At 43.9% G+C, this 27,993-nt stretch overlaps 1 protein-coding gene across 2 annotated transcripts in view; it reads right to left on the bottom strand.

Annotated features, from left to right (window-relative positions):
- Positions 1-205: 205 nt before the first annotated feature.
- The window catches only part of LOC149340395 (kin of IRRE-like protein 2), a 402,153-nt gene continuing 374,365 nt past the window's right edge, over positions 206-27,993 (bottom strand). Inside the window, exons 10-12 of one of the 2 annotated variants that reach the window (XM_089549155.1) lie at positions 15,862-15,892; positions 8,918-9,077; positions 206-5,624 (exon numbers count right to left, since the gene is read on the bottom strand). In XM_089549155.1, coding sequence (XP_089405281.1) covers positions 5,430-5,624; positions 8,918-9,077; positions 15,862-15,892 — 386 coding nt within the window. In that variant the 3' untranslated portion in view covers positions 206-5,429. Of the gene's footprint in view, positions 5,625-8,917; positions 9,078-15,861; positions 15,893-25,849; positions 27,497-27,993 lie in introns of those variants that run through there. The other variant, XM_089549156.1, reaches the window with a different exon arrangement.

Genomic DNA, 27,993 nt, shown 5'->3' with positions numbered 1-27,993 from the left:
TAAGATTAATGTTTTAATTATAAGGCAGCTCTTTCTTCACACATTGACTACCTGGGAGCTTGCGAAATGTAAAGTATAAATCAAACTTACAGTTGCAGCACCTGGTGTTCAAAGATTGCTTTATTGAAAGATTTGTAATTTAATGACATGAGAAGCAATCGTCATTGAAAGGTCGTAAACAATAAAGAAGGGTCACATTATAGGAGAAAAAAAAATACATTTTATTAGCAGAATTTACAACCGAGAGATCTCGAACGCTCCGTGAAGAAGCGCTTCTTCTAGCTACATTGGTAAGCCTTCGTCGTTACCTTTAAGCAACGGCAAACAACCCAGATGCAAGGACAGTTTCCTCTAATACTGACCCATCAAGAGCAATCCTGCTAAAAAGAAAAGATAAGGCGGCAGAACAAGTGGACATTACATTCACACAGTCATCAAATTGTAGGAGAACACATTATCTGGATAATCCGGCATACGTGGCGCAGCAAGAAAATAAAGCGGTTATAATAGGCATACGTAACAGGAAAGTAGTAGCTACCTCCCCGACATACTCTTCGTGTCACATCTGAAGCTGTGCTAATGCTGTGCACTTTGCTAATTGCTAGTATTTACAAACAGAAAAAGCAAATGCAAATATAAAATTTGCTGTATCATACCAGGGAGCGTTGCCACGAAGCACAGGTTCGAGAAAAGATGTAGTTAGACCTTTGAGATACTAATGCTGACAAGAACAGCAGGTGTTGCTAGCAACAAAATATTTAAGTTGTATTTGTAAAAGCAGGTACAAAAAAGCCTCGGGAAAATCTTTCTCGTGCAAGACAGTGGAAGAAATTACGTAAATTTACTGCCAAAAGTAAGCATTTGAAAGATGAAAGTGAATGGTAATCAGCGAGAATTGAACGCTGCCCTGAGCATCACTTCGTTTGGAATGATGGGACATTGTACATCTTGTTTCTGAAACGACAGTATAGGGCAAAAGAATCAGCTCTTCCATATTAAGTTTTAAAAAAGGTTTGTGAGAAGTTTTCACTGCAGAAGACAATTATACAGAACAAAAATGTTTCCATCATTCAAAACTAGAAAGCATGCATAAAACCACTACAAATGCTAAGTGGCTACAGCAGTTATACCTCATGTGTCACTCTCAAAGGAAAACTAATAAAAATATAACTTCTTTCACTCAAACGGGCTGCCTACCGTTGCAGTAGGCGCTTTATGTTTCAAAACTAATTATAAAGGCGTTTACATTTATAGGTGCGGGAGATTGGTGAAAACATTTTGTACACAGCCTGGGTTCCTCAAATACACAGTATTATTAACTGTGTTAAGCATTTGATAACATTCAAGAGAAATGCCGCATTACAGTTGTTGGCCGGTGCTAGATCAGGTAAGATTATTGAAGGCACAAAAATTAGAAAGACATAGCATTCAGAGCAGATTCTCGTTTCCTACATACAACAGACAAGAAGCAAAGTAGAAAAATAAGTAAAAGTTGAGTACATTTCGCCGTCCGATCACATGCTCAAATATAATTTCACCATCGAGGTTTCAGAAAGTGACTGCTATTTCAAAGCAAGATAAAAGATGCTTCTAGACTCTCTCCTTGCTTAGCAGTACTCACATATCGACGAAATATAAATTGCGTCTTATGTACTAAAGCGTGCAAAAGCGTGCATGCTTTGTCTATTGGTCCCACGAAATACCAGAGCTGCTCAGCATGACGACGCACACAAACATTCGCAAATGTAAAACATTATATCAAGTACAACGTTTGGCATTAATCTACAGGGAGTAGACATTTGTGGACTGTTAAGTAAACACAAACACATAAACACACGTCAGCAGCTCACTTCAGTACAATCAACATTATCAGGCGGGGCAACATCTGCAGCGTTCCTTTGACTACCGCGTAGTGTTGCGTAACGAATGTGTTTCTGCTGTCTCACATATACACACGTGTATAAACACAATAGTCACTTCAAACATTTTCGGACAGTGCTGAAAATCAGACCATGTATTCTTGTGGCTGATAATAAAGTGCTTTAAGTCAGCATCAACACACAGACTACTCCTTTCCAAAGTTTCTGTACAATGTGAAGCGTTCAGGATACGAAAGGTAATTCATCATGACTCAATATTTGTGATATTAAAAGCACTCAACTACAGCAGCATTAACATGAAATTATCCAGATTACACACGCACAATTCATTTATTCGCAAAACTGAACAAAAACTTATTCGCTTTATCAATAACCTCAAGGCAGTAGATCAAATCATCACTTTTACGTGCTCTGCTTTCCAGGCAGTAACAGTGTTTCACAGAACAATGACACCCCAGCTTGCAAGCACAAACAGATCATTTCTTTGATTGGGTAAATGAAGCAGCAATTAATTCGCGGCATTTAAAAGATATTCAAAGCAATTTTTTTCTTATAGTTCAAGTGCATGCGCGTAAAACTGAAGCTTGTGATATGAAATTTCTGTGCAGTGCGAGTGAGTTCTTTAACCTTCGTTCACATAACATTAGTCAACAAAGCTTAGCCTGACAGAGATGCAAATGATGAGATTTAGTTCAAACACTAGTCTCTATTGCATTCGCTACTTTGTACATATTTTTGACTCTGCCTAACATTGCGGAAACAAGCGTTCCGGTAGAGCCGCTTATGTCATAAAAAATATTCGTTTCAGAGGCGTCTCAGGAACTAGCTTGCACCCGCATGCGCTTCTGAATGTCACTGCAGTACGTTTGCGCTTGCTTATTTCTAACAGAGACCCCTGCCCATGTTCGCCTTAGCTGACTATCTAAAATAAAGCGGCCCGCTGTATGTACAGCAGCGCTAAACACTCAAACGCACACATACAACGCGCGCACACACACACAGGAAACAGGCAGACATTCGTCAGCAGCGTGACATCAAACAACACTCAACATATGGCGCAGCACCAAACGCGTCAAGGACGGGACGGGTCGTCGCTGTCGGCGACATTGGAGCGGGTTGGGCAGTGCAAGCTTCTGCTCCGCAGTGTTGTGCCCTGTCTGACCACTTGCTCGTCGACTACCGTCTTCTCCGAAATGGTACCCCTATGCAGTCATGCTGGAGGACCCACGAAGCACGTGAGATACATCAGCGATGCGCACCATCGACTGCTGTCATCATCACTGATGAGTCGGGCAGCCTCCTTAATGGTCCTTTGTTTAACGCTCAAGGGCACCAACTGCTCATTTGCAGGTGGCCATGTAGTGAGTTTAACTGGCGCCAAGTTGGTCGTCGAAGCCAAAGACTACGTCTTGGTTGCCAGATGTAGACGGCATTCCTTCAATCATGTGGCATGAAGATTCGCACGCAGTGGGAACATTGTCAGGGAGAATCATCTGCAGAGGCTTCAAAGTACACTATCATATTAGTACTGAGATGCGCACTGCGCTTTGATGGTGATTCTACATGTTACACAAACATTAGACACAGGTGGAAATTACTTGGTCTTCCATAAGCGTCATTTTGCTGTACACGACTCACAATGTCGAACAGCAGCCCAATGATAGCAAACATTTTCGAGATTCAAAAGGCGACTCTTGCAACCGCGCAAGTCATTGACGAGAATGCAAACATCGATCAAAGAAGAGCGTGCACTGTAAAGCACACAGATAGACTGACTCACGCAACGGTCACAAGCGGGATTCTGCATCTCGCACAAGCACAGCTCACTTGAGTCCTGCTTGCCGCACAAGCACTGGCGCATAAGATCAAACATAAGACGACTGTTTGGCGCACGTTCAATCAAAGTACTGTTTGAAGAGATTGAGAGCATTTGAAGTCACTGGAAGGTAGCTTCGAAGGTGACAAGGTTAGCTCGAGCTCAGTAACAAATTTAAACGCCGTTTATAACAGCCACCGAACATTCTGCCCTAGATTGTGCTATGTTCGCTGTCGAGACATGGCTGTGGCCACAGCATTACATGTCTAAGGGTTTGTAGGGGCTCAGTTTCGATGCGTACAAGTGCGTATTGGACCCTACGAGTCACTGCTGACAGCTGTTTTTTACTTGGCGCATTTCCGGCACTAACACTTCATTCAGTTCAGTTTCGGTTTGCTATGACTGCTGCATCGGTATGCACTGGTATGATGGGCTTGAAGGGCAACTCTTCTTGAGCGCTATGCAAGCTTTGTTAATAAGACCCTCCAAAGAATAGAACAAGACACTGCCACGTGGCTACTACGTTTCGGCTCCTAGTACTATACGTTACCAATCATAACCGCCATGACAGAAGCCAACAGTCACGGAAACGAAGGATCATAGGGGACATTTCTTTACTTATAAAGTTTGTGGTGTTTTATAAATCGGAGATTAATAGGGTAGTTATTTTTAAAGATAACTGATTATAAAGCAGAAAAAAACAACCACTTGTCGCAGGTGGGTTCCGAACCCATGGCCCCCGAATTTCACGTCTGGTGCTCTACCAACTAAGCGGCGGCGATGGCCGTCCAATCTTCTGCTTTCGGCTGTATTAAGGGTAGTGTGGCCGAAACTTGAGAGTGTTCACCAGCGCCACCCTCGTCCATAGCGGCGTACGTAGTAGATCCTTTATTACCGCGAGTGCCACGTATGAACGTGATCGAACAGTAAGGGGGAAATATGCGCGGGGACCCTCTTGTACTACCTTTGGTATCAGGACTGCCAGAATCGAGACCCTCGTAGGGTAATGAGCAAACAAGAGGAGGGAAAAGAGGAGCGCTTTATGACGTACATAACGGAAGCCAACAGTCACCGAAAAGAAGGAGCGTAGGAGACGTCTCTTTTTTTTTCTTTTTTTTTAACATTGGACAGCGGTCGCCGTAGCTCACTTGGTAGAGCACCGGACGCGAAAGTCAGAGGCCGTGGGTTCGGAACCCATAGGCGGCATGTGGCTGTTTTTATTTTGCTTTCTAATCAGTTATCGTTAAAAATAATCACCCTATTATTCTCCAATTGATGAAGAGCACAAATTATAGAAAAAAAATTTCCTATAGTCATTCGTTCCAGTGACTGTTTCCTTTCATCAAGTATGTCATAACGAACCCTTCTTTTCCCTTCCCTTGCTTCCACAATCATAACCATGTTTTTTTACCATATTTTACTTCCCTCACTGTGGAAGCCAATTAGGATGTCGTTTTTTTTTAGTTCGCCAATAAGCCAGTTTTCTGAGACTCAATCTTATGGCCTCTTAGCCATATTCAAGCAAGTATAATAACAGCTCATTAGCAAGCACATCGACTCTACCAAAAAATAAACAAAAACAAACTTCCAAAAATTTTTCAGGAACCTCGAGCCAAACTGAACACGTTGCGAGAGCTCTACCAGTGACTTCATCTCCGGTGGTCCTCAAAATAATGGTCGTTCGTCGCACCGTGCACCAGTCAGTGAGTCTGTGTCGCGCACCTCGCGCTGGCTCACAGGGAGGCATGCTCCGAACCGGGCTGCTGCGTGCCGTTGGCCTGGAACTGCAACTCGGCGTACTCAGTGCGCTCCGGCACCGGTTTGTTCCCGTTCTGGGCGGGCGCCGCTGGCAGATCGAGACTGGCGTATACAATGCTGCCGTCGGATGCCCTTGGCTGCGGCTCGGGACGTCCGTTCTGTGAGCCGTTCTGCACCGATTGAAGAAAACGAATGCGAGAGTTGAAGAAAATTGCTCGGCACTTTCCTTTGCAAATTCCAAAGACTGCACACGGTTGATGTCAAGAGAACAGTGGTGTTTCAAGAAGGAGAGCTGATAACGAAAAAAAAAAAAGTTGAAAACCCAAAGAGAGCGGAGAGTATAGTTGCGTTTTCCGCATGGTTGCTTCGGAGCTCAGCGCACTGACATCATCACCTTCCACTTACGTTCCTTTCCACTATCATTCCCTTGCCCTTTTTTCATAATATGAAGCTGCAGGACAGACGCGAGTTTCTACGGTCGGCACTCCACCCTTCCTGTCATTAAAGCCTTCTTAGAATAGGCTCTACCACCGCTGTAGCTCTTAATGAAGCGGTTACTTACCGAGCGTGTGCAAAAAATCCTGTTCAAATTATTGCTTGAGAAACTAAACGATAATGTTCTCTCGCGAAGGCAGACAGAAAATTTCCGTCTCCTCACTTCGGCCAACAGAACTCCAGACATAGCACCAAAAACTTATGTTGTCGGCGAAGAGACATCCAGTAGTCTTCAATCTGTATTTCGTCTGTCGGAGGTTCGCGCCGAGTTGATAAGGACTATTCTAGTCTCACCGCCATTTTTGGTTTGGCTACAGCATCAACTCAAGCAGCCCTCTTATTTTCTTAATGAAAGGACCTGGAACTTAGAGGGCGGAGCTTAAATGGAAGAAAGTTTACACTAAATATTGCACAGCTTGTTCTTAGCTTTCCCCACAAATTTACTCGGCTTGCTTGTAATAATGACGTGCACCATAATACTGTACTTTAATGGAGCACGAGACATTCGCGCGTAGGACATAATTTGCACAATGCATGAACCACTCAAGCTAGCATTAAATTCTTAGATTTATTTTCTTCGGTGGTGATCTCTGAGGTTGCTCGTCAAAATGCATCTATCTCGGTAAAGAAAGCTGTTCGTAACTACAGAAATACAGCTTGAAGACGCGCATGGAGTTCATTTGCACACGTGTTTTGAAGAAGCGCGGAGAAGACTCATATGTTATTAGCGATGGAACATTAAAACAGCAAAAATGTACTTCAAACGCACACGCGGGGGAGGAAATAAACGATCGCGCTCGCATTCATTTCAACGCAGGCGACAGGAATGAGCCGCTTTTGAAGTAAGTTACAGCTCCTATGAGCCTGGATCGCCAAAGTCCTGTGAATGCCCTGCTTCTGTCCTTCAGCAAACAGCGAAGATGAGGGACCGCTGTTCGCAGGTGCCCGCCTTGTAGCCAGAGGAGATGTGCCCACGCAGGTCCCGCATTGAAACGCTACTATGGGGGTTCCGCATCTGATGAGAACGGGTCAAGTTCTAAGTAAACAAGTGACGCCTACGCCGATGTCATAGCTACGCCTTTTCCTGCCATTTGGTTTCTCGCATGAAGACGTGAGTAGTAAAGAGAACGTGGGTGCCCGTGATACACTGCAGTTGTTTTCATGTTACACGCTGGCATATAGCACACAAATACACGAAATATATTCATATCCTTGTTTAAAAAGCGCTTTTTCTAGCCTAGTGTGGAAGTAAATATGCACAGAATGATGCATCGCAGCTCTAAACTGCGCCTAGCTAGAGCTGCTGTGCCAGCTCCCTGCAGGACGAACAAAATCTGTAAAGAATTTTCGCCCGTAATTAATAATTCTCTCACGAAACTCGACGGGGGAGGCAGACAGACACAGTAAGTGAACAAGCTGGATGCCGTTCTGTGAGATAACTACCGCATATCATAATATCTGAGATGCCGTGCTGTCCCCGGAAACAAACTTTAATGAAAGTATCGTGAAATTTCTTTCGTTTTAAGTCATACAAATTTCGTTCACTCCTTCGGGAGCTAGAAAAAAGGTTCCACGGACAATTTCTTTCATGTGCAGGCAGCGACCATCGCCGCTGAGCGCACTGAGGTTCGCCTTTGGCGAAGGGGCCAGCTATAGGCGAGGACTGGCGGTAAGCGGTTTCTGAACGAAAGCTCGGTTCGGACTTCCCGGCTAAAGGAACGCGGAGGGACGTACAGTGCGTTGCTGTGAATGACACATATGTACAGAACTCAATAATGAGCGTCACACGGGCGCAATAAGCTGCCTGCTTCGAGAAGCGCGGCCGGAAGGTAGAGCGCAGGCGGCGCCCATTAGCCAGTCGCGACTGAGAATGGAGCTTGCAATGAAGCTGAAGGGTTCTTTGGGAAGCGAGCATCCCGTCACCGCCACGTAGTGCCCAAGCCAAACTGTTGCTAAAGTTGAAGGAATAATCTTATCACTTTGGTTCAATCCTAAAGCCTAAAGGGCGGTTCTAGCATAGCGCAATATACGTTGTGTGTTTCATCCGTCTACTAAAAACCGTTCTCTCAACATGAGCCTGTGACTGCGCCTTCACCGTCACCTGCACATAACAGCGAAGGAGGTTGCCACATGAATTATTAAATCATGAATTAGAGAAAGTAACAAAAGCAGAGGCGGTAGTATCGAAGCGCTGGACGCTTTGTACACAGTACCACAAGCAGAGGTTTGGTTATGAGGTTTGACGTCCCAAAGCGACTCAGGCTGTGAGAGACGCAGTAGTGAAGGGCTCCGGAAATTTCGACCAGCTGGGGTTCTTTAACGTGCACTGACATCGCACAGTACAGGGGCCTCTAGAATTTCGCCTCCATAGAAATTCAACCGTCACGGCCGGGATCGAACCCGCGTTTTTCGGGTCAGAAATCATCGCTGTTGAAACAGAGCTAGAGTTTCCAGTGAGGGTTTTCAGAGTGCATACATATAGAGAGAGAATCTCTTTCTAGAACAAATGATGGTTTGGTTTATGGGGTTTATCATCATTCCGTTTTTATAGAAGCGATGCCAATATGAACATGGCTGTTTTGTAAATGCTTTAGCAGGAGTCTAATACTTCGACATTGAGCCGTCTTTAAAAACTTAATGTGGAGAACATATAATAACAGTGCCCGAAGGCAAATTAAATACGCAATTCGTAAATGTTTGCAAAGTTAGAATCCAGAAGCCCCAACAGCATTAAACAGAGCAGCAAAGACGCTAGATTCATTATTACCTATGTACTATACTCTCCATTTTCGTGGCGGCTGAACTGTCATAACCTAGTCCAGTTCCCAACTGCAAGCCGCAGTGCCAAACTTCCCTTGAGTGCTGCTTCGCATTAAACTTAATGGCGCATTTCTGTGTCACTGAGAACCAATCCGCGCTGTCTCTCCTTGACCTAACGGAAGCTCCACAAAGCAGCCAGTGTCCGCACCTTGACGTTCTCGTAGTGGGCGGGGTCTTTGGAGTTGCCGTTGGTCTTCGCCGCCGGTGTGTACAGGGCGTCCGGCGGGATGGCTACGTGACCGCCGCCACCGTTGCCCGGCTGCTTCTTGGCCAGAGGCGTGCCCTGTGAGTGCGCACTGCCCACGTCACTGCAAGGAGGGTGGAGAAGAGCGAGCAAGAACAGCGATTAAGATAACGCCGGCTAGGAGTTTCAGGGCTGTTAATGTTGGTTCCGAAAGCGAGCTAAGTACTGAAAATAATAAAACTCTTAGGCTATCCTCGGTGGATTGTATGAACGTGCTAGCAGCCAGACGCTCATTATATCTGAGGTTCACACAATGAAGTTGGTTATATAATTGTGGTACACTTAGGTCCGTTATATCTGAGGTCAGCTCACTAAGTTCGTTACATGCGAGGTCCAGACAGGAAAGTTCGCTATATCCGAGGCGGCATAGTAGTTAGGTTCGTTATATCAGCGGTTAACACAAGAAAGTTCGTTATATCAGAGGTGGCATACAAAGGTTCGTTATATCCGAGGTAGCATACTAAGTTCGCACAGGTAGCATACTAAGTTCGTCCGTATTCGCTACTGACCGACGGCGGACGCTTTTCTGCTTGCAGAGATTCTTCTAATGCCATCGTACTAACATTTCAACGAAGAGGTGCGCAAACGTGTCTGTGTGCCTCAACCTCCGTCGTGCCTGTTGTGTCCGGTACACAACAAGCCCTCACAGACCGTCCTAGGCTCCAATGGCACGAATTAGAATCATCTGCACCAACAAACCGAATTGAGCCTACTGTAACGGTATGAAGAAAATTACTCAGCTATTTCTCTACGAAACATTGTGACAAGCTCAGCTGAAAAATAAATTTCCGTCGGCAGCCGGTGCGACATTACTAACAGCACAGGTTTCACAACGAGAACAGTTAAGTTACAGTCTCAACGGCACACAGCATCAAGAAAGGCTAGCTGGGACTACAGCAGCGCGCTAGCTTTCTAGCTAAGGAGGATGCAAATTCGGGGGGAAGAACGAAGAAGTACTCACGCAGTGAGATACCAGAGCGCGTTATATTACCGACACGAGGCTTTATTGTCAAATGCAGTTCAGTGCTTAAGGTGCTTTCGTTCCATGCTCGTTTCTCACGCTACCGCGACCTCCTTTCAACTAGACAGAGAGGAGGAAAGTAACAGACGCACGGCGAAACTCTTGCTTCGGCTAGCATGATGAAAACGGTTTCTCAAAGACTGAACCATCATTGCAAAGCGGCTTCCCTCGGTTAGTATATCTGGGAATTCACTTCCACGGGCGAGTGAACAATTCTAAACCTGTTCTGAACTTTTGATCTTGCATTTCTTCCTTATTCATTTTTTTCCGACCCCGAACTGCATTACGACCGGCGCCTTTCAGCAGTGGCAGCGAATATCAATTTCCTACCGGAGCACTCACACTTCCGGTCTGGCGAACCTTACACAACAGAACTCGTTACCGACCTTTAAGAGTAAACGCTCGAATCACGCTTCAAGGCCCCAGGCTTCCCTTTATAAGAAGCGCTCAAATTCGATACATTTTGGGAAAAAATTACTACCCGGGGAGAAATAAATAGAATCCGCGGCGTGTCGAAGTTCTGCCGCTCTCAAAGAGAACACTGCGTTTCTCGCTGACGCCGAGCCTTCCTTTCATCTCACAATGGATACACTCACGCACACAGATTGGGGCGCCAAACTTTTAATTCAATCGTAGTTTGCTTCAGCAAGCTACCGCGAAGAAGAGGGAGTAGGAGCAATGGGATTCGCCACTCGAAACTAGGTTCAAGCAGCCTCCGGCAGTTCCCTCCCGTCACATCATCGGGCAAAAGGGAGACGAGTGGAGATGAAGAAAGACCCACGAAGAAGACTCGGAGAACACGAGACGCTGAGTTGGCAAAAATGAACAAGTTTCTTTGGAGATTAATATTACTCCACGGATTGCAAACGTCTGCAACATTTCACGTACTTTTTGCGAAACTTACACTTTTTTTACTTTCGCGTTTGTCAGCTTAATGTAAGTGGTAGAAGAAAGGCCATGCCTGTAGCACAAGAAAGAACAAATATGGGATGATGCTTTTAGCCAAGTATGTTTATTTCGATGTCGGCCTTACCCGGTGTATCGGGTCGCCGCTGCTTCGATGGAGCAAAGACCCGATTTACGAAATAGATGAACAAGGCAGTACAATGAAATTTATTTGTTCAGGTATATATCCACGGCTAATTGCTTTAAGCATGATGTTGGAAGCACAGTAAGAAGACAGAAAAGGGTTGTTGCTTCACACTTTGAAATAACACTACGTAACCTAAATAGAGAAAAAGAGGAGCGGTATAGATGAGAAAACAAAACAAAGATATGATTCCCTAGGGAAGGGGATTCTTGCTGAAAATGGAACGCATAGAAAATATAACAGATTATCTGTTATTGTAAGAGAAGCGATTTGAACAGAAAGTAAAAGTATTCGAGCGTGGTATGAAGTCATCAGGAGAGAAAAGATTAGGAGAATTCCTGGGATAGGGTGGATGCTTCTAGCGCAGGACAGGGATAACTGGAGACCAATAGGAGAGATACCTGCATGTGGCAGTAAACGTAACGTGGCTACTAGTAATGATGATGACGAATTATGAAGACTAAATGAAGACAAAAATGAAGACTAAAAAAACGGTGGTGTCTTAAAAAAAAAAAACAAGAAGTATTCTTTGAGATTCGAAACCAGAGGCTACTCTCTTTTAGTTAAGATATTTATTGGACGCTTGCAAGTGAAGTATGAGTTGCTCATAGTTAATGCAAGTTTTCGTGGGAGCCACTTGGACATCACACGTACAGCAACGGGCAAGCTTAATGCTCGTAATAGCCATCAATTCCCGTAAAGAATCGCGGCATCAACTTAACTTAATGGCGCAGATGAACTGAGCACATGTTACTGCCTTCTCTTCCTACAACCTCTTTTTTCTACACTGCAGTGTTAGCAGACCTGCAAGCACTGTGAAATTTCGATCCTACAAAGGGCCATTCAACGAGGTGAGCGTCAAATTACTCTGGGAAAACCTTTCGGGCATAGTTCACAACGAGGAAAAAAAAAAGAGAAATGTAAATGTTATTATTTCGGAGTATTCTCGGTTACGAACAATCGCAGTGCTGGAGGAGTGTCTGACATCCGGTTCTCAGTACGATACGCTCTCAACAGGCCTGTTTTCGCGCGTAGCACATGGTGCTGACCTTTACACACTGACGAAAGCGTCGAAGGGTTGGCATTCAACGGCTCCAGACACGGAGACATTCCACACGCTTTGCTTCTATTTATATTTAGCAGGCTATGCTCTAATCGAGAGGGGATTCGCCATTGCTTTTGCTGTTTCGTTCGTCGGCTGCTGTGCTCTATTCTTTTTTTTTTTGAGGCATGCACTAATGGGTTACTATTATTCATATTTTGGATTTCGTGCCGTGTCTTGAGAGCGATGTGCGCCTATGTCTTCCTCACGGTGATAACTTCTGCGTCTATGTCTTCTGCGTTTTTTACTTTAATGTTGCGGCAGCATCTTTTGAGGGCGGCATGGTTGAGAGTTTGTAACGCTGATTGCGTTTACAGGCTTGATACATGAAAAGATTGGAAGTCAGTTCACAGCCAAAAGCTGCGAAAAAAATACTGCTGAAAATTGCAGATTCTATGCAGCATCAGTCTAGAATCAACGTTTTCAGGCAGCCACTATCGTTATTCTTTAATTTCCTAGGTTCATGGGAAGACGAAAAATAATTTTGCGTACGATATCCAACTAGTTACCTACAAATGTAGAATATGTAAAGTGGTAATTGACACTCTTATAAACGTAACTCCGAATATACAAAAGTTTAATACATCTCAATTCCACTGAATCGGCTTTGGCTACGAGAATTTGCAGTAAAGGTACAGTTTTCGAACCTTCAAACTTGCCAATTGGAAAGAATATCCTATTCCACTATTAACATTGATAAGGTGCACTGGGGTTGCAATAATCGTTGCGAAAATGGTGTAACAACAACTATTAATATTGGGAGCTGAAGCATTCTGCAGTTCAGCCCGAAACTTCAGCGGCACTCTGAAGTAAAATGGCGGATTTTTATTGCAGGAGAGCCACGAAAACACTCGTTGCCATGATCTTAGTGTGTAGCAAGAAGCAGCAAGCAATCGCGAAGACTTTGGCTTCATTATCTAAGGCGTTCCTCTAATCTAATATTGATTCTTGGTGCGTAATAGCACTTCAGTTTGAATTGGTTAAGATATCAGGAATGTTTAGTAAACACACACACACGGACCGAAAAGATAAAAAGAGTGTATTTAAAAGACCAGCTAAACATATATTGCTTAATAGAAAAAAAAAATTCATTGAAACATATCTTTTCGCACTGTTTCAAGCATTCAAAACGAAGTTGGCAGATTGAAATCAGGAGTTACGCACTGAGGTTTTAATGTCAAGGAAATATACATATTTTTTTTTTAACGCGCAATGCACCAGTTAACGCGGCGCAAAGCAACGGTGGAAACTCTCAGTGAGGCACTGCGGCGAAGAAGGTGCTGACTTCACCTTTGCTAATATTACTGGAAGATAGGTTTTAAAACAGACTTGCAGTGTTGCATAAAACCTCAGCCATCGTAATGAGGCCAAGACGTGATATCCTTGGTAGAAAGACTTTCACAAAATATAGCAGGCACTACTTCACTAACACAGCCATGGTGACTGCCGAAATAGTTTTCACTCAACACGGGAAGAATAAATACTGAAGCAAATAATGGTTTCCTCGCCGCTTGTGTGTTCCTTTCCTTTCCCTAGACCTTCTTTTTAGCTGCGCTGTACTGTTCTATCAAGACTTTATGGTGAGGATTCTGCGCATAGAGGAACTACAGTGGCGGAGCAATCACAAGAAAGCTCTCCTCACTTGTCACAAAAAAAAAATAAAAAAATTACTTAGACTATCACGTGCATTGCCCTGTCCTCGTTGTGCGTTCAGTATAGTTCTGTCACTAATTTTATGTGTTAACTCCTGAAATAAAAAAGCGCCCCTCCAGCTAACTCACAGTTAGGGTTCTTGCACTTTCCGCAATTATCCCATCCTCTAGAAAAACTAACTCCTTAGATAACGTTCAAACACTGCTTACCACGCGCTGTGAAGGAATTCAAGTCACTCTGACACCCCACATATTTTGAGTAATCTTTTGTCTTTTTGTGTAGAGCTTTATGCCAAAATGAGATCTGTATTCCCACTGAGTGGGCTAAATTCGTTCGTCCGCATAAATGAATTTTTCTATTTATATTTTTGGTTTCTCGGCGAAGTGTTCTCGTCTTATGCTTAAAATGATAATTTAGCAAAAGGAGGACCAGTAAAACACGAAATCCTTTTTCAGCATCTTTCAAAGGCGAAGAAAAAGTGACAAATAAAAGAAAACGAAAACGAAGTTGGATTCCGGAGATTCGCACATGACGCTACGTGAAGAAATACCAAAAATCTGACACACGTTTGCTCTGGAAAGCTTTGAAACAATACGAATGACAGCCGCAAAAAAAATAGTAAGCCGGTGCCTCCAAGAATAGGAAACTATAGCAGCATAAGGAGAGCCAGCGGCGAAAAAAAGACATTTTGAAAGAGTCCGTCTCGGAACCCAACCGACCACTTTTGTGAGGTGCAAAACCAATTTGCTCCAGCGAGATTTCCCATTTAATATGCTTCACTGCTGCTTAGCTGGCGATCGGAACTTTTATTTCTTCGTTTCAAACGGACGTCGTTACACAAAAGGGTCAGAACCGTCTTCCTAAAGCTGAATAGTTCCCCTGTAATCACGTTTGTTGCTTTTCTGCCAGTAACGGAAGATTTAGCTGCTCTTCGTAAAATTTAGGCGTTTTGTGAAAAGCTACGCGTAATACCGAATTCCCTTTGTGCCTTCGTTCGTACTATTTCTGTGCACGGTACACCGGTTGAAGAAACCGATTTAAAATCGCGGAACCTGAAAGCTCTTGATGTCAGTGGACCGAGAAAAGAAGGAACGGCAAATATTCGACCGTAACGTGATTACCTAACTCAGAGCAGGGTAATTTGTCCTTTTACTGCTTTTGGAGACAAGTTTAAAGAACGTAGAATTAAAACACCTACCAGCAAGGTGCCGTTATTCTACTTTGTAGTATATAATAGGCTACCTTCATGTCATTTACTGGGCGGCTGCGATACAATTCTTTTGAAGAAACTTCTTACAGCAAGACATTCTATCATAAACAAAATGTTTCTTTTTATCACCTGGAGGCAGTAAAGCAGTGTTGTGCCCTTACTCTACTATCATCTGCACTCATTGCACTCAATTCGCGGAAATACTTTCAAGTTTACGCAAAAATCAGCCCAGCAAATATGTACTCACATGACACCTTTCACTAGGGCCTAGCACTGTGATCATTTTTCTATCCCTCCAATTTTTTTATTCGAAGCAGACGCTATGTGTACCTGTTTTTTGACAATGTAGCCAGTTCGCCACCTTCCAGTCGTCAGCGAACATATATTCTTAGAACATCTATATGCTTCCAACTGGCTAAGTTATGAAAAAGAACATCTCACCCTAAGGAAGTAATAAGTTGCTACAGGAAAAAAAAAGAAGAAAATGTCAGGTTCCGACTGTACAAATAATTAAAAGGAAACATGTTAAGAAACCGGCTTTCATCGAGGCAACGTCGTACTGGTGGTCAGAGAATTTTCTCGTTCGATACAATGAATCTTTTCACGCCTCCCCTTAACCGATATGCAAGATGGAGACCAGATACACTCACTTTACTCGACAGTAATATTCACGTATTTGCTTCTACCTCGTGACGCCACGGCAACGCGTCAGCCTTAATGACTGGAAGCGGGAACTGAGAAGGAGCAGTATACCAGTAAACGAGCGACTTACCTTTCTCCATCAGGTGAGAACTTGTGCCGACCTGAAAGAGGTAAGAGACAGCGAAAGTTAGCACTGAAATTTTGGATGCAAGTGATCAGCTACAACATGCAGCTTTCTACATCTAGCATGGATTACTACAGTACGTAACGCTTCTAATGACGCCGATTCCGCCCAGATTGAAAGCACAAATACGCTTAGTTTTTTCGCGTGTATGCTAAAAGCAGTCATACTTATTCGCAACGAATTCGACTATGTTTCAAATTCACTTGATTAAACGGCCGGTGGTGAAGGAACATAAGGCAAAACACGAACTTTGAACGTTAGAATGCGAAAGTTCAAAGTCAACGCGGTAACAACCGCAGTCACATAGTGCAGAACTGATTACGGACATCCATGCAAGATCCCGCTAAACGGAAACCCTTTAGACGCATTAAGCAGCTGAACTTGAACCACTTCTCGCAGTAGCACATTGGTCTTACACTCCGGGAGCGAGCCTCGGATCTTTCTTCAGATATTCTTTCCATCATATCCTGAGCCAGCTTGATACAGCCTCTCTCGAGCGAACGAAAGACGCATGAGACAGCAACAGAACTGGAGCGGATCGGCACGCGCTACTCATAATAGCACGGATAATAGCTACGTATAATATTTGTTTAGCATAAAGCGGCAGCAAGAAGCGGAAAAAAAAACTTGCCTCAGCTTAAACAAGGCACAAGGAACACAGGACTGTTTGGTTAGAAATAAGCAGCGCAGTTTTACAACTTGGGAAGCACACAGTGAGACAGAACACAACAATGGCCTGCCCACTACTCAAAATGCTTAGGCATGATCGTGTTTCCCTATTTTCAGACACCAGGCTTAAGGGCAAGTAGCTCCTGGAATCGACAAAAGAGATTATTTCTTGACATCCTGACACACAGCGCTGTTTACTGGACAAGGATGGTGGAGGAAAATACAAACAGCTTTGACTGAAAACACTCAATTACTATACAAAACACTCCGGTTCTTCTTCTTATGTTCCTCTTAGCTTCATCTTCTTCTGCTCTTGCAGTTGTCTTCTTTAGGTAAGTGCAGCCATTTCGGCGTCGGATAAACTAATCGAAGTCCCTCACATGAGTGGGTCTTTTCCTCCGAACAGCTCAGTCTCGTGAAAGTATGGAGCCTGTATGTACCTGCGCTCTTGGGGTGCACGGACAGCGATGAATTCTACGTCTCACAGAACTTGTCCTGATCCTGTGAGTTGCTATGCGTTTCAAGATTAAATCTAACACACCCAGTTGTATGTTCTACAGGAGAGGGAGACGAAAGGCAAACGAAAATAACATGTACCAGCTAGGCTACATGCAGGCAAAAATATACGAAACGAAAAACAATGTTAAAAGAAAGAGACAGACGGGCTACTGAATACTTTCAAAACATTTTGAATCTATGAGCGGTGAACTCTTCGAGAAGTCTGCAGTCCAGCTCCCGTTCGTGCGAACATTTTAATGCTGATTAGAATTATCGTCTTGCTGCAGTCGAACTGAAGTGTCATTGAGTTCTATGAAGACCAAATGGCAACAGAAAAAGGCGAGGGAAATTACGAGCGGCCTCTTAAAAAATTCATGAGTACTTAAAAAAAATTTAACAAATGCGGTCTGCTTTGGCTTCTGCAGCACTGAAAGCACCAAAGAAGTGCGCATCTTAAAGTTGCGAACAAAGCCTAGACTGTACAAGAACTTAATTTTGGATATGCGTGGCATTGCTACCTAACGACGAAGAAGCTGGTGCTGGCTGGCATTTCGACGGTACACTTAAGGCGATGGTCAGACACATTTGGTATTTGGTTGGGAAAATATCGTGGCAGTAAAAAGAAAGGCGAATAATTCTGAGTGGCTCTCGCGTGTTAAAGGCTCTAATTTGTGCCCTGATTCACGCACTCCTAGAAAGGGGTTAATAGTTCACGCACCCTCCTTCCTACGACGTCTATTCCAAGGCACCGGAGATTATTGCAACTACAGATTACTGGCATCGGCATTAAGAGTTAACTCACGAGAACCACTCAGAGTTCGCATTTTTTCTCATTGATGCTGTACCTATAAAACGTTCATAGAGATGAAGACTGCCAAAACAACGTTAACCAGTTGTGGGCTGTATTGCGCAGTTCACAGGGAAAAATGAGTTAAAAGCACAAAGATTCGAATCTGCTGATCTGGCTGTGTCATACACCTAGCAACATATTTTTTTTCTGTCGGCATTACTAAACATTGTTTAAGCATGCGGCTAGATCAAATTTTTCACTCTTGAGTATATACTTTTCTGAGCTTGATACAGATTACTTGACGGTGTAAAGCAGGCGAGCACATCATGCGTGCACTTTATGCTCGATATTTTCAACTGAACGTTAGGATTCGCCTAATGCAAGAAGTTTTTTAATTGGAGATAATAAATGAATGAAAGAAGAAAAGTGGCACCTTTTCGTGGCGCCGGCTACTCCTCTTCAGTTTGCGTGTGAAAAAAAATAGCAACGAGGCAATAATAGAAAAGGTGACACCAAGGAAAAGTGGAAGGAAAAAGTAAAATCGGCCTAGCACTTCAGAAAGGGTCATTACTAGGAAGCAGAATAAAGCAGAATACTAATAATAACTGACCCATGCACATGTGGTTCTTACATCAGCGACCGGGCAGAGAATTATTTTTACCAGCAAATGACTGCCCTTATCGGGCTTAGTTGTGTGAGCCGTGGTAGGCTTCGACGAGCCGAAAATATACACCGATAGCATACCGTGTACCATGTTACCGTTACCGGTACCGGAGTATCGAGAGCCCGCGCGCAGCGGATGCGCATGCGCAAATCACCTTGTCGGCGCCAGATGGCGCCAGGTGTACGGCAGCTGCGCGCGCGTCTGGAGCTTAGGGACCATATAGCGCGTGCTCACCGGCGGTGGGTGGACTCCCGGTACTTCGGTAAAGTTAACGCTAACACTGTACACTATATGCTAAAAGTGTCTAATATCACGTATTTCTGTTTATTGTTTGTAATAAACCTTATTGCTGTTATTAGTACGATTCTTATTAGATATCGGAGAGTACATTCCTTGTCAAAAGTATCCAGGCCATAATGAAAGAGGCCGGCCGCTTTCAATAAAACCATGCGGTGGTCATTTATTTAGAAAGAGGTTCTGGGATGTACCGCAAAGATGTACACCAGAATTCATATCGCCAATGTAATGAAATACCAGTGCACGTGTGAAACACTAAGAGGCTGCAATTAATCTGCAGGCGTCCAGTGCGATGTACCCCACAACAAAGGTGCAGATTTGGGGACTAAAATTTCATATGTTCAGTTTTTCCCACTTGCGTACCCGGACCTGAATGCAAGACTTGTTGTGAGGCTTCAGCGGCCCTCTGGCCATTACAAAGGTCTCGGAGATTATGAAGAAAGGCCGGAGCTCAGGAGATTTGGACGTCCGCCAGTGAAATATTACCCGGGCTGTCGGCCCAGAGCAAACAACGCGCGTAGAAGCTGGTATACTTTTCACAAAGGATGTACGACCAAATCAGGCACGGCAATTCTGAATACTTCGTACTGTCCAACTCCCCGCTGGCGTCTTAAGCTTTAATAATGTACTTGCAGAATATTCTTTCATTCAGGGATGCAGCCACACGCTGATGGTTTTTCCGCGAAGAACAACGACCTTCAACAATGAATCTTAAACTATACTTGTGAGAGGCGACCAGAGTGTCCGTTTGAAATTGCGCAGAAACAGAGTAGTCTATGTCTCATCTCAAACAATGGAGAGCATAAGTAGCCATGCTAAGGCTGTATATAGGTACTGGAACTTCAGCATACCAAGTTATCGTCAGCTGTAAGCTTATATAGAATAAAACAGAAATGTTTGCACGTGAATCTTAAGGCAATGTATTCATGCAAAATACTTGACCCACGCAACAATTCGCACACGGAAACGGTTTGCGATTTTCCCTGGGTACACGCACAGTAATCAACGAACCATTCTAGTGTGAAAGAACGCTAACGCAATGAGATCCCTCCATCCCACAGAAAGGCACACTGGATCTTTGATGGTGCGCAGTGCAATTTTTACGCTTTTAATTTTTGTTCAAGTAATTCTTGTTATTGTATTTTCTTAGTCAGGAATCGTGCAATATATATCTGAAAAGGCTAACAGGTTATATTTTGTTATGAGCAATTTGATTATGCTCAGAGAGAAATTTGTCGAGGAAACACAGCAGCAGGTTAACATCTTTGAAAATCACTGCGTAACATTACCGACAGATGGCCAGGCAGAACCACGGATAGAATTTTTTTTAATGAAACATTCTAGCTCATCAAATCGTGCCTTGGAATTACTCAGGCAAAAAAAAATCCAAATATACAACAACGCATTAATTATCTGTAGTAACAAAAATGCATGAAAAGAAAAAAAAAGCTCTTTCTACGAAAAAAAAGTTAACCTGAGACCCAAAGACGTCTACCTTAGAACTTACTGCATCAAAGGGGTTCCTTGCAATCACTCAGAGCGAAAGCTTCAGCATGAATACGCATTACATTTTTACATTTTACATTTTTTTTGTTTTGTAACCACTCCCCTCTGTAATGCCGTAATGGCCCTTAAGGTATAATAAAAAAATAAAAAAATTTGTTCCCCTTACCGTAAACAGGCTGAATAGTGGTGCCTTATTTCTTTCTGTGTGTCCCTAAACAAAGTTAACGTAGTCATTAGCTGAGATCAAGGTTATTTCCACGCTACACAATAATGCAAGACGCGTTTTTAATTTCATGTGAGCGAGAAACCGCGAGCCCCTTAGATTCCAGAGAGAGTAGAATTTAGCGCAAGTTTGTAAAACAATCCTTCCTCCTTATCGCTATGAAAGACGTGAAAGAAGCCTTTTTTGGTACTCGTAAAACAAGAGGTTTCGATGTAGCTTCATCCCCGCGCTTGCCACGTTGAAATGATAGAGAGCAGATGGGATTTGTCCGACAATTAAAACGCCTAGGCTGCAGGAAAAGTTGACGTACGCTTGCACAAGATAATGTATTCAAGAGAGTGAACCCAATACTTACATCTTCTCGATTTCCCTTAATTTCACAAAGATGTGAGCAGAAAATGGCGTCTGCAAAACTGTAGATAGCTACACAGTGAACAAATTTATTCGTGGTCGTCAGCGATAGTGTCAGACTATTTTAACGTCTAAGGACAGAGTTAGGACTTACCAACTACGCTTAAAATTATTCGTCTTGGCTGTTACTGCAGCATGGGCTGACAGTATAATCGACTAGTTTTGCGTTAGTGAGTGCTCAAGGCGTTAATTTTTAGCCTGTGTGGCAGACACTACAACGGCCGGCGCTGAGATGCGTGATGATGACTAAGCGAGACAATCGTTTTTGTACAATTGTAACATAAACTACACGTGACATGGAAGTCCCCGCTACTTTTTACAACACTACGTCGGAGCAGTTGTTTGCAATGTCCTGTAAGTGGAGATATAGGGCGTCAGACGCTGGAAGGTGGTATTGAAATCGACAAGCTATGGACGGTGGATGTACAACTTACAGCCACAATATACATGCGCGGAGGGAAGATTTAAAGAAGCGCGAGAATGCCAGAGTGAAAACTTCATTTCGACAGAGACAAAATTCTGCAGCGTTTAACAAAGACGAAAGTACACAAGAGATTGGACAGGACAATAAATGGTAGCTGTTTTCCAACAGTGGCCGTCCTGTACATTGTCTTCTGTGTCTGTCTTTCTTTACGTAGAACTTAAACTTTATTAACAAAGAACCAACTAGACCTGCAAATGATTTTATTGAACTCCGTTTCAAACCCATCGCGGAAATTCTATTGAGAAACCAAAGTTACCTGTGTTCATTTTGAGAAACGCATTTTTAATGAAGCTATGCGCTTATAATAAAAGTAGCCCTACTTCACTTCCCTTTTGCAATAGTGCCACTGGGGCTTCTGTTAATACCTCCCCTGTTTTTCTTTTTTTTTTATGTCCGTCGCGGTTATTTATGTCCACCGCGGTTCGTTTGTAAATACTAAACATATATGTGTCTAAAAATCTCAATTTGAGCTACGTGTGATTTTCCCACAATTTACAGCAAACTCTGCCCGCAATAACGTCAAGTCGATAGTGATTCTACGTTGTTACGGCATGTCATATTCCTATTCTATGGGGTGTAAAATTTTGGCGCGCAATATACGCGATTTATCACGTGCACATTTAAGTACAATCATTTCCTACTTTTCGCATACATTCGTGCCAGCGGCGCACGCAGAACACATTGCGCAGAACATAGAACACAAAAAAGTGTTTAAAAATCGGACTTTGGGTTGCACTAAAAACGCTTCTTATCTTAAAATAGGGGAAACTGACGAATCTGTTCAAGAACCAGGCAAAAATTTGCTTACGCGCTTACCTTCCGGAAGTTCATCCTTATTTCCGGGAGTAATTCCTAGTTAGTCGAGCTTTACCCTTGTGCAGGTTCTTCTGGAGAGGAATTAGCATGAGACCCTCAAGGACCTAATCAGGTTGTTTAGGCTCATGGCATACAGAATATTCAGTTTTCCCCAAACAGCTTTCGCAAGAAAGAGAAACGCTGGAGATATTACAGTAACTTGCTTTATTTTTCTCTGAACGACGGAGGTTATCAAAGTATTTCTAGAAATGACACAGCCACACAAGCTTATCCTGCAATGTAAATACGTAACAGTAATTGTATTATAACAAAAACTGTCCCACCATAATGGAAGAAATGAAATGTAAGCGTGATAATGCGCTCCACACGTAGCCACATGCAACACTTATTTAGTGTTAATCTTGATAAACCACAGGAAGCAAAAAAAAAGAGTACGCAGAAATTCAACACGTTGTTACCTAGGGCGAATTAATAAACTCATTTCTAATTTATTGCGTGGAGCTCATCGAGTTTTAGGTATGCGTTGTCTTGAATTGTTATCGAGGTTGAACACGGACAAACAGAGCTCTTTTGTTTGTATAAATCTACCATCACCGCTGCAGGTGGGTGCAGTCGACCATTTTCGATGGGAAAACAGGCATATCTTTTCTCTTAGCCATGATTTTTTTTCTTGATTTTTAAGAAAGTTCCCCCAGAAGCAACAAATGATGCAGTGTGCTATGACACTGTGGCCCGCCACTAATGTGCAAGGTGATAAGGATCTCAGCGGTTATTGTAATGGTAGTAACAATACAAATTCGCCCTACGTTTAGGCAGGCTGAGAGATTTCTTCTCTCTCGTTGTAGAAGGAAAGAAAAGCTGCTTCGCGGAAAAATTATTGTAAAACCCGATATCCTTCATCAGGCTTTGAAGACGGACCAAATAGCGCCAGCTATCACTTTTAGGCGCATCCATATAGAAAATAACAGCTTCTTCTACTCACCCAGTTAATGTAGAACTTACACCAGACGTGCGGTTCTGCTGTAAAACCCGTCCGCGCTTACGTTTACACGTTGACCGCACCAGCAGTGAGCGCAGACAGTAGTCACGTTTTTCGTTTTCACGAGAAGATGACCGAAACTAATATGGAAATTTTCGCATAAAGGGTTCAGTAACATCGAAGCCATTAATTTTTTGCACACTCTTCAAACAAGCATGTACACTTATACATACGCACACTAAGAACATTTACAGACATGGCAGTCAAACTTCTCAACTTCATCTGTGACGTAACAGTGTCAAAATTTGCGCGAACAAGAAGAAACAAGAACAAGAAGACCTGCCGGTAGATGTCAAGATAGAGACGCGCGCAGAAGCGCATACAGTGCAAGGCAGTTGATGTGACCATTTAGTTACGGTTACGGGAGTTTGCTCTCATATTTCTCAACTCGAGTAGCCCCGCAAAATGTGAAGCGAGAGTAACACAGTGCGCATTCGCCACAGCTACAAGATGTAAGCCCAAACTTCCAAGCCTTTAAGCTTGGAAATTTCAGCTCTCCCAGTAGAGTATACAGCAATCTGAACAACGCTCAAGTTCACTTTCTTAAAATAAACAAGCGTATTGGCTGTTTTCAGCCACCATGTACAGCTGATGCGATGTTCAGGAGCACGTGTCCCCAGCTCTTGAGTAGGAATAAAATGGTAGGGGCCTTAACGTAATTAAACCAAGCAAACGCCCGAAAGCATGTGTTCATTTTTTAATTAAGGGGGACACATAAGCTCCGCCTTACGGGTATGACGCTATAGCTTTAGTGGGTTAATGCTCATATATGCAGAATTGGTCATTTTCTACTTAACATTCATAGATCGCGGCGAGATCCTCATACCAGCACCAGAGCAGTGGCGCAGCGGTTCAGCGATGCGCCACTTAACTGGTAGGTGGCTGTTGTTATCACGGCCACCGGTAGGGAATGTGCGACCCATGTTACTCTTCGCGAGAAACCTCTCGCAACCAATCATTAATTTACCTGCTACCTGCCACGATGTTCAGTTTGCTCACAAATCGGTGGACAGGTTGTGATGACGCCACAAGGTTACGTGACCTAGCTGGCGCGACACCCTCCTAGGTCACGCGACAGAAGACAAGGAGCACTAGACAAGACAAGACAAAATCCTTGTTCGGAGTTGGTGGGTCTGGAGTAGTACTTTATTAGTGTAAGAGACAGCTGAGGGTAAACCTCTATATGATGCCTCATGAGAGGCCAGTCTTGCATACGGCTAGGTGGCGCTTCGTTGCAACAAAACTGCATGTGGTTCCACCGTTGGTCATTTGGAGCAAAGCGAGGAATAACAAACGCCCCAATAAAACCTGTTACTGGTGTTATCTTTCGAACCTCCTAAATTGTGTGCCTGAAGTGCAACTCAGGAGGCGGCGCGCGACGGCTGCAAGTAGTTCCATGATCCAATCAGTATGAATGCGCCATTGTAAGAAGCTGTTTAGAGGAATAAGAGTTTTAGAATAGAAACTCAACCGTTTGGGTTACGAAAATAAATAACAGACTGCCAGTTTTCGGTCGGAAGTGTGTTTCAGATTTTGCATTAATAGCGCGATGTGTTAAAGCGCTACCCTGAGGGCCCGCGGAGACTGCTAGCTACACTATCCATTCATTGAGATCCTAAAAGTGTGATTTAATTCCCCAGCAGACGAATGGACATTCCAAGCATTCACTTTGTCTCAGCATGTCCATGCCACGAACTTCGAGTGAAAATATGCTACAGATTTGCCTCCTGTGTCTCAAGTTTGACTATTAATAAGCCTAGAAAGGACGCGCAGTTCGCTCCTCATAGAGATAAGACGGCAGAAAAATCAGTACGTAAGTATGAAGACGACCGTTTTTCTCCATTAAATGAGTCCCAATTAAGTGGCTGTCACGTATTAAGTTGAACATTTAAATTATTCCTGCGTTTTTGTGCTCTTAATATAATAAAAGTATAAGGGATCACCAAGTGTAACATTGAACAGTTTGCTTTTCTGCAGTAATGGCATTCCCAGCAGCGAGCGCTATCCAAGTTTGGTCACACCTGCACTCTGAAGACTCATGCCCTGCCTACGTAGGTAAAGACCACTTCGCGCAAAAGACGCAGACGACCCAAAGTTCGGCTTTCATATTACGTGACAGCGTAAATCCGGCGTCGGCTTTGTCCGAGTCGAGAGAGAAATAGTAGGTGACCCGCCTACCTGCCCTTGTGACGTCATCGCACCGTGTCATTTGGCGACTACATTAGTGACTGGTCGCGAGAGGTCGCTTGGGAAGAGCAACGTTCCTGAATCTCACAAGTTCCCACGGTGGCTGTGTTCGAAGCAGCCACCTGCCGGGGCAGAAGGGCATCGCTTTACTGCTGCAATACTGCGCCAGGAATGGTCTATGAATGTAAAGGAATGACCAATTCCGCATATATGGGCATGTGGAAGAACTTAGGCAAAATGATACGCAAAGAGGATCCTAGCCCTGTGGGGGGAGCCATTAACGCTATCGCGCCGTACCTTTAAGACAGTTTAGATGCCCCCCCCCCCCCCCCCCCCAAATTCTTCTAAAACTCTTTATTAACGTACTCTGCCCTGGTTGCAGAAATACCTCATGTGAAAGGGAAAGTGAACCAGAAGTCCCGGTGAGTGGCGTTCATTTAGCAACGGTAACGCACCCGCTTTAGCGATGCAGGTTTGGTTGAGTTAACTTAACCTTTGCTGCAGGATTACGTCCTTACGCGGAAATACGTGTCGAGGACACGCAGAGTCACAGTGAAAAACGCTTCCGTGCCTGTTCCAGTTCCCGTAGTAGTGACTAACTCTCGCGAAATACACCTTGAATACAGTAGAAAACAATTCTACGCGATTATTACGCAATGCACGAGAAATTATCGCTGTAACAAAGAACCAAGCGCATGAAACAACTTCGGCTGATATTTCCTCTTTTGAACTTGCAAGCTGGTATGCAGTCTTGTCTCAGCCACAGCTAGCGCGCAATAATCGACAATATTTAGCTTGCCAAAATTTTAGCACATTAATCAACTCTTAAACATTCCATGCAATTGTATGCAACTAGGAACCAGACGCGATGGAACACCAAAAGCCACAGCATCATTTTTTCTATCAGTGACTTCGGTTTCAATCCTTACAGACAGAAAACGAATTCAGTAAAAAGTCTTTCAAAGGCTCGTCCTTTGAAGATGCGCTTCCGAGGATAGCGGTGCGTTCGTTTGATACTTACGACATCCGTCTCGGGACATAATAAGAGGTCTAGCGCGCGATTCAAACTTCACGAAAACATTTCCGCCCAGCATAACACACACAGTTGTCCTCCAAAGCAGATGGGAGACACTTGAACGACTGAAAAGTGCATCACACACTTGTGCAAGCAAACGAGGCGAATCGCTGTCCTCGTGACTAGAAGCGTAGAACACGAAAATGCGTTTTATTCATCGCCGTCGACTTTTCCTTCTGACGTCCCAAAACTCCGACTTCTTCGGCCCGCCTTTGAAGTCAACCTGACCATGCTGGTCGGTGTGGCGTCTTCCACGTTCTATATTGGAGAACACATATATACTGAGTGAGGACACTGTGAGAATTTACTGGTGCTCAGATGTCGCTGCTTCGGGGATCCCAGTGTATCAACTCTGTTCGCCTCTTTCAGGCCGGCTGACCTGTAGGCATCTTGGTTCCTCCAATCCTCTGGATATCACGTCCTCGTAACTCTTGACATGCCTCAACAGAGTCTTTCAGAGCGCGACCTCAAAGCTTGGTTCAAACATCGAACAATTATCTCAAGTCATACCGTCTTCGACGACACTCTAAAAATGCTCGCCCCGTCGAGAACGCCAGAAGTCCACCTAATGCTCACATCCGTTCAGCTACGCGCTTCCGTAGCCAAGCGCAGTAGACACAGAGTCGCGGATCATAGGCCGCTACAGAGTGGCGTCGCCGCCATAGTTTTGGAAGCGCACGGCTCGAGTTTCAGTGCAGAAGCGTGTTGAGAGCGCGGCGACACCACGGCGATGTGAGGACGTCTGTGATGCACCATGGTGTGCGTTCGTGGCGGAATCAATACGGTGATGTGATGTTTGCCACATAGCGCGCACCTTCCGGAGCACTTCTACGCGGCCCACTCTACAAATTGTTTCCCATATGGACTTTGCAGTTGTCGACGTGCTGCAGGTGCTGCAGTTTCTTGTTGCTTGGCTTCGTACCTGCAATAAAAGAAGACAAAATCGCCCGTAATTATACTGGGATTGTGAATGGTCGTTCACGGAGAAGCAAGAAAAGGGTCTGAGTTGAGATAGTAAGTAACAGGTGCTAAGAAAACATCAGCAGTTAAATTTGCACTAACGGCCAACAATTTAGTTTCCTCGCATAAAAAATACAGTAAAAGCGTTCTCAACCCGTTTACCATGCAGATAATACTTGAGTCGTAAAAAGACTGTCATTGCATGGTAACGCTCAAGAGTGAAAATCTGGTTGCGTTCTTTCCGAAATTCGTTCTAAATTCTTCGCGTTAATGGGGCTTTGGCAGCCATAGGTAGAAAGCAGGCTTTACGACGAGGCTGATATATAAAAGTGAAGCATTTTACATCTGGTTCGAAGAACGAACTGCACGTAATCTGTGTATGCGTGGAAAACATTTATTCAACAAAACAAATCTAGGTTAGTTGGGTGGGCGTGGCCTGAAATGCCGCACCCAACGAGA

Source organism: Amblyomma mixtum, chromosome 6, assembly GCF_055824585.1.
Source record: "Amblyomma mixtum isolate Tamu chromosome 6, ASM5582458v1, whole genome shotgun sequence".
Lineage (NCBI taxonomy): Eukaryota > Metazoa > Arthropoda > Arachnida > Ixodida > Ixodidae > Amblyomma > Amblyomma mixtum.
The sequence above is the reverse complement of the archived record's forward strand: the minus strand, read 5'-3'. Positions and strand labels throughout refer to the sequence as shown.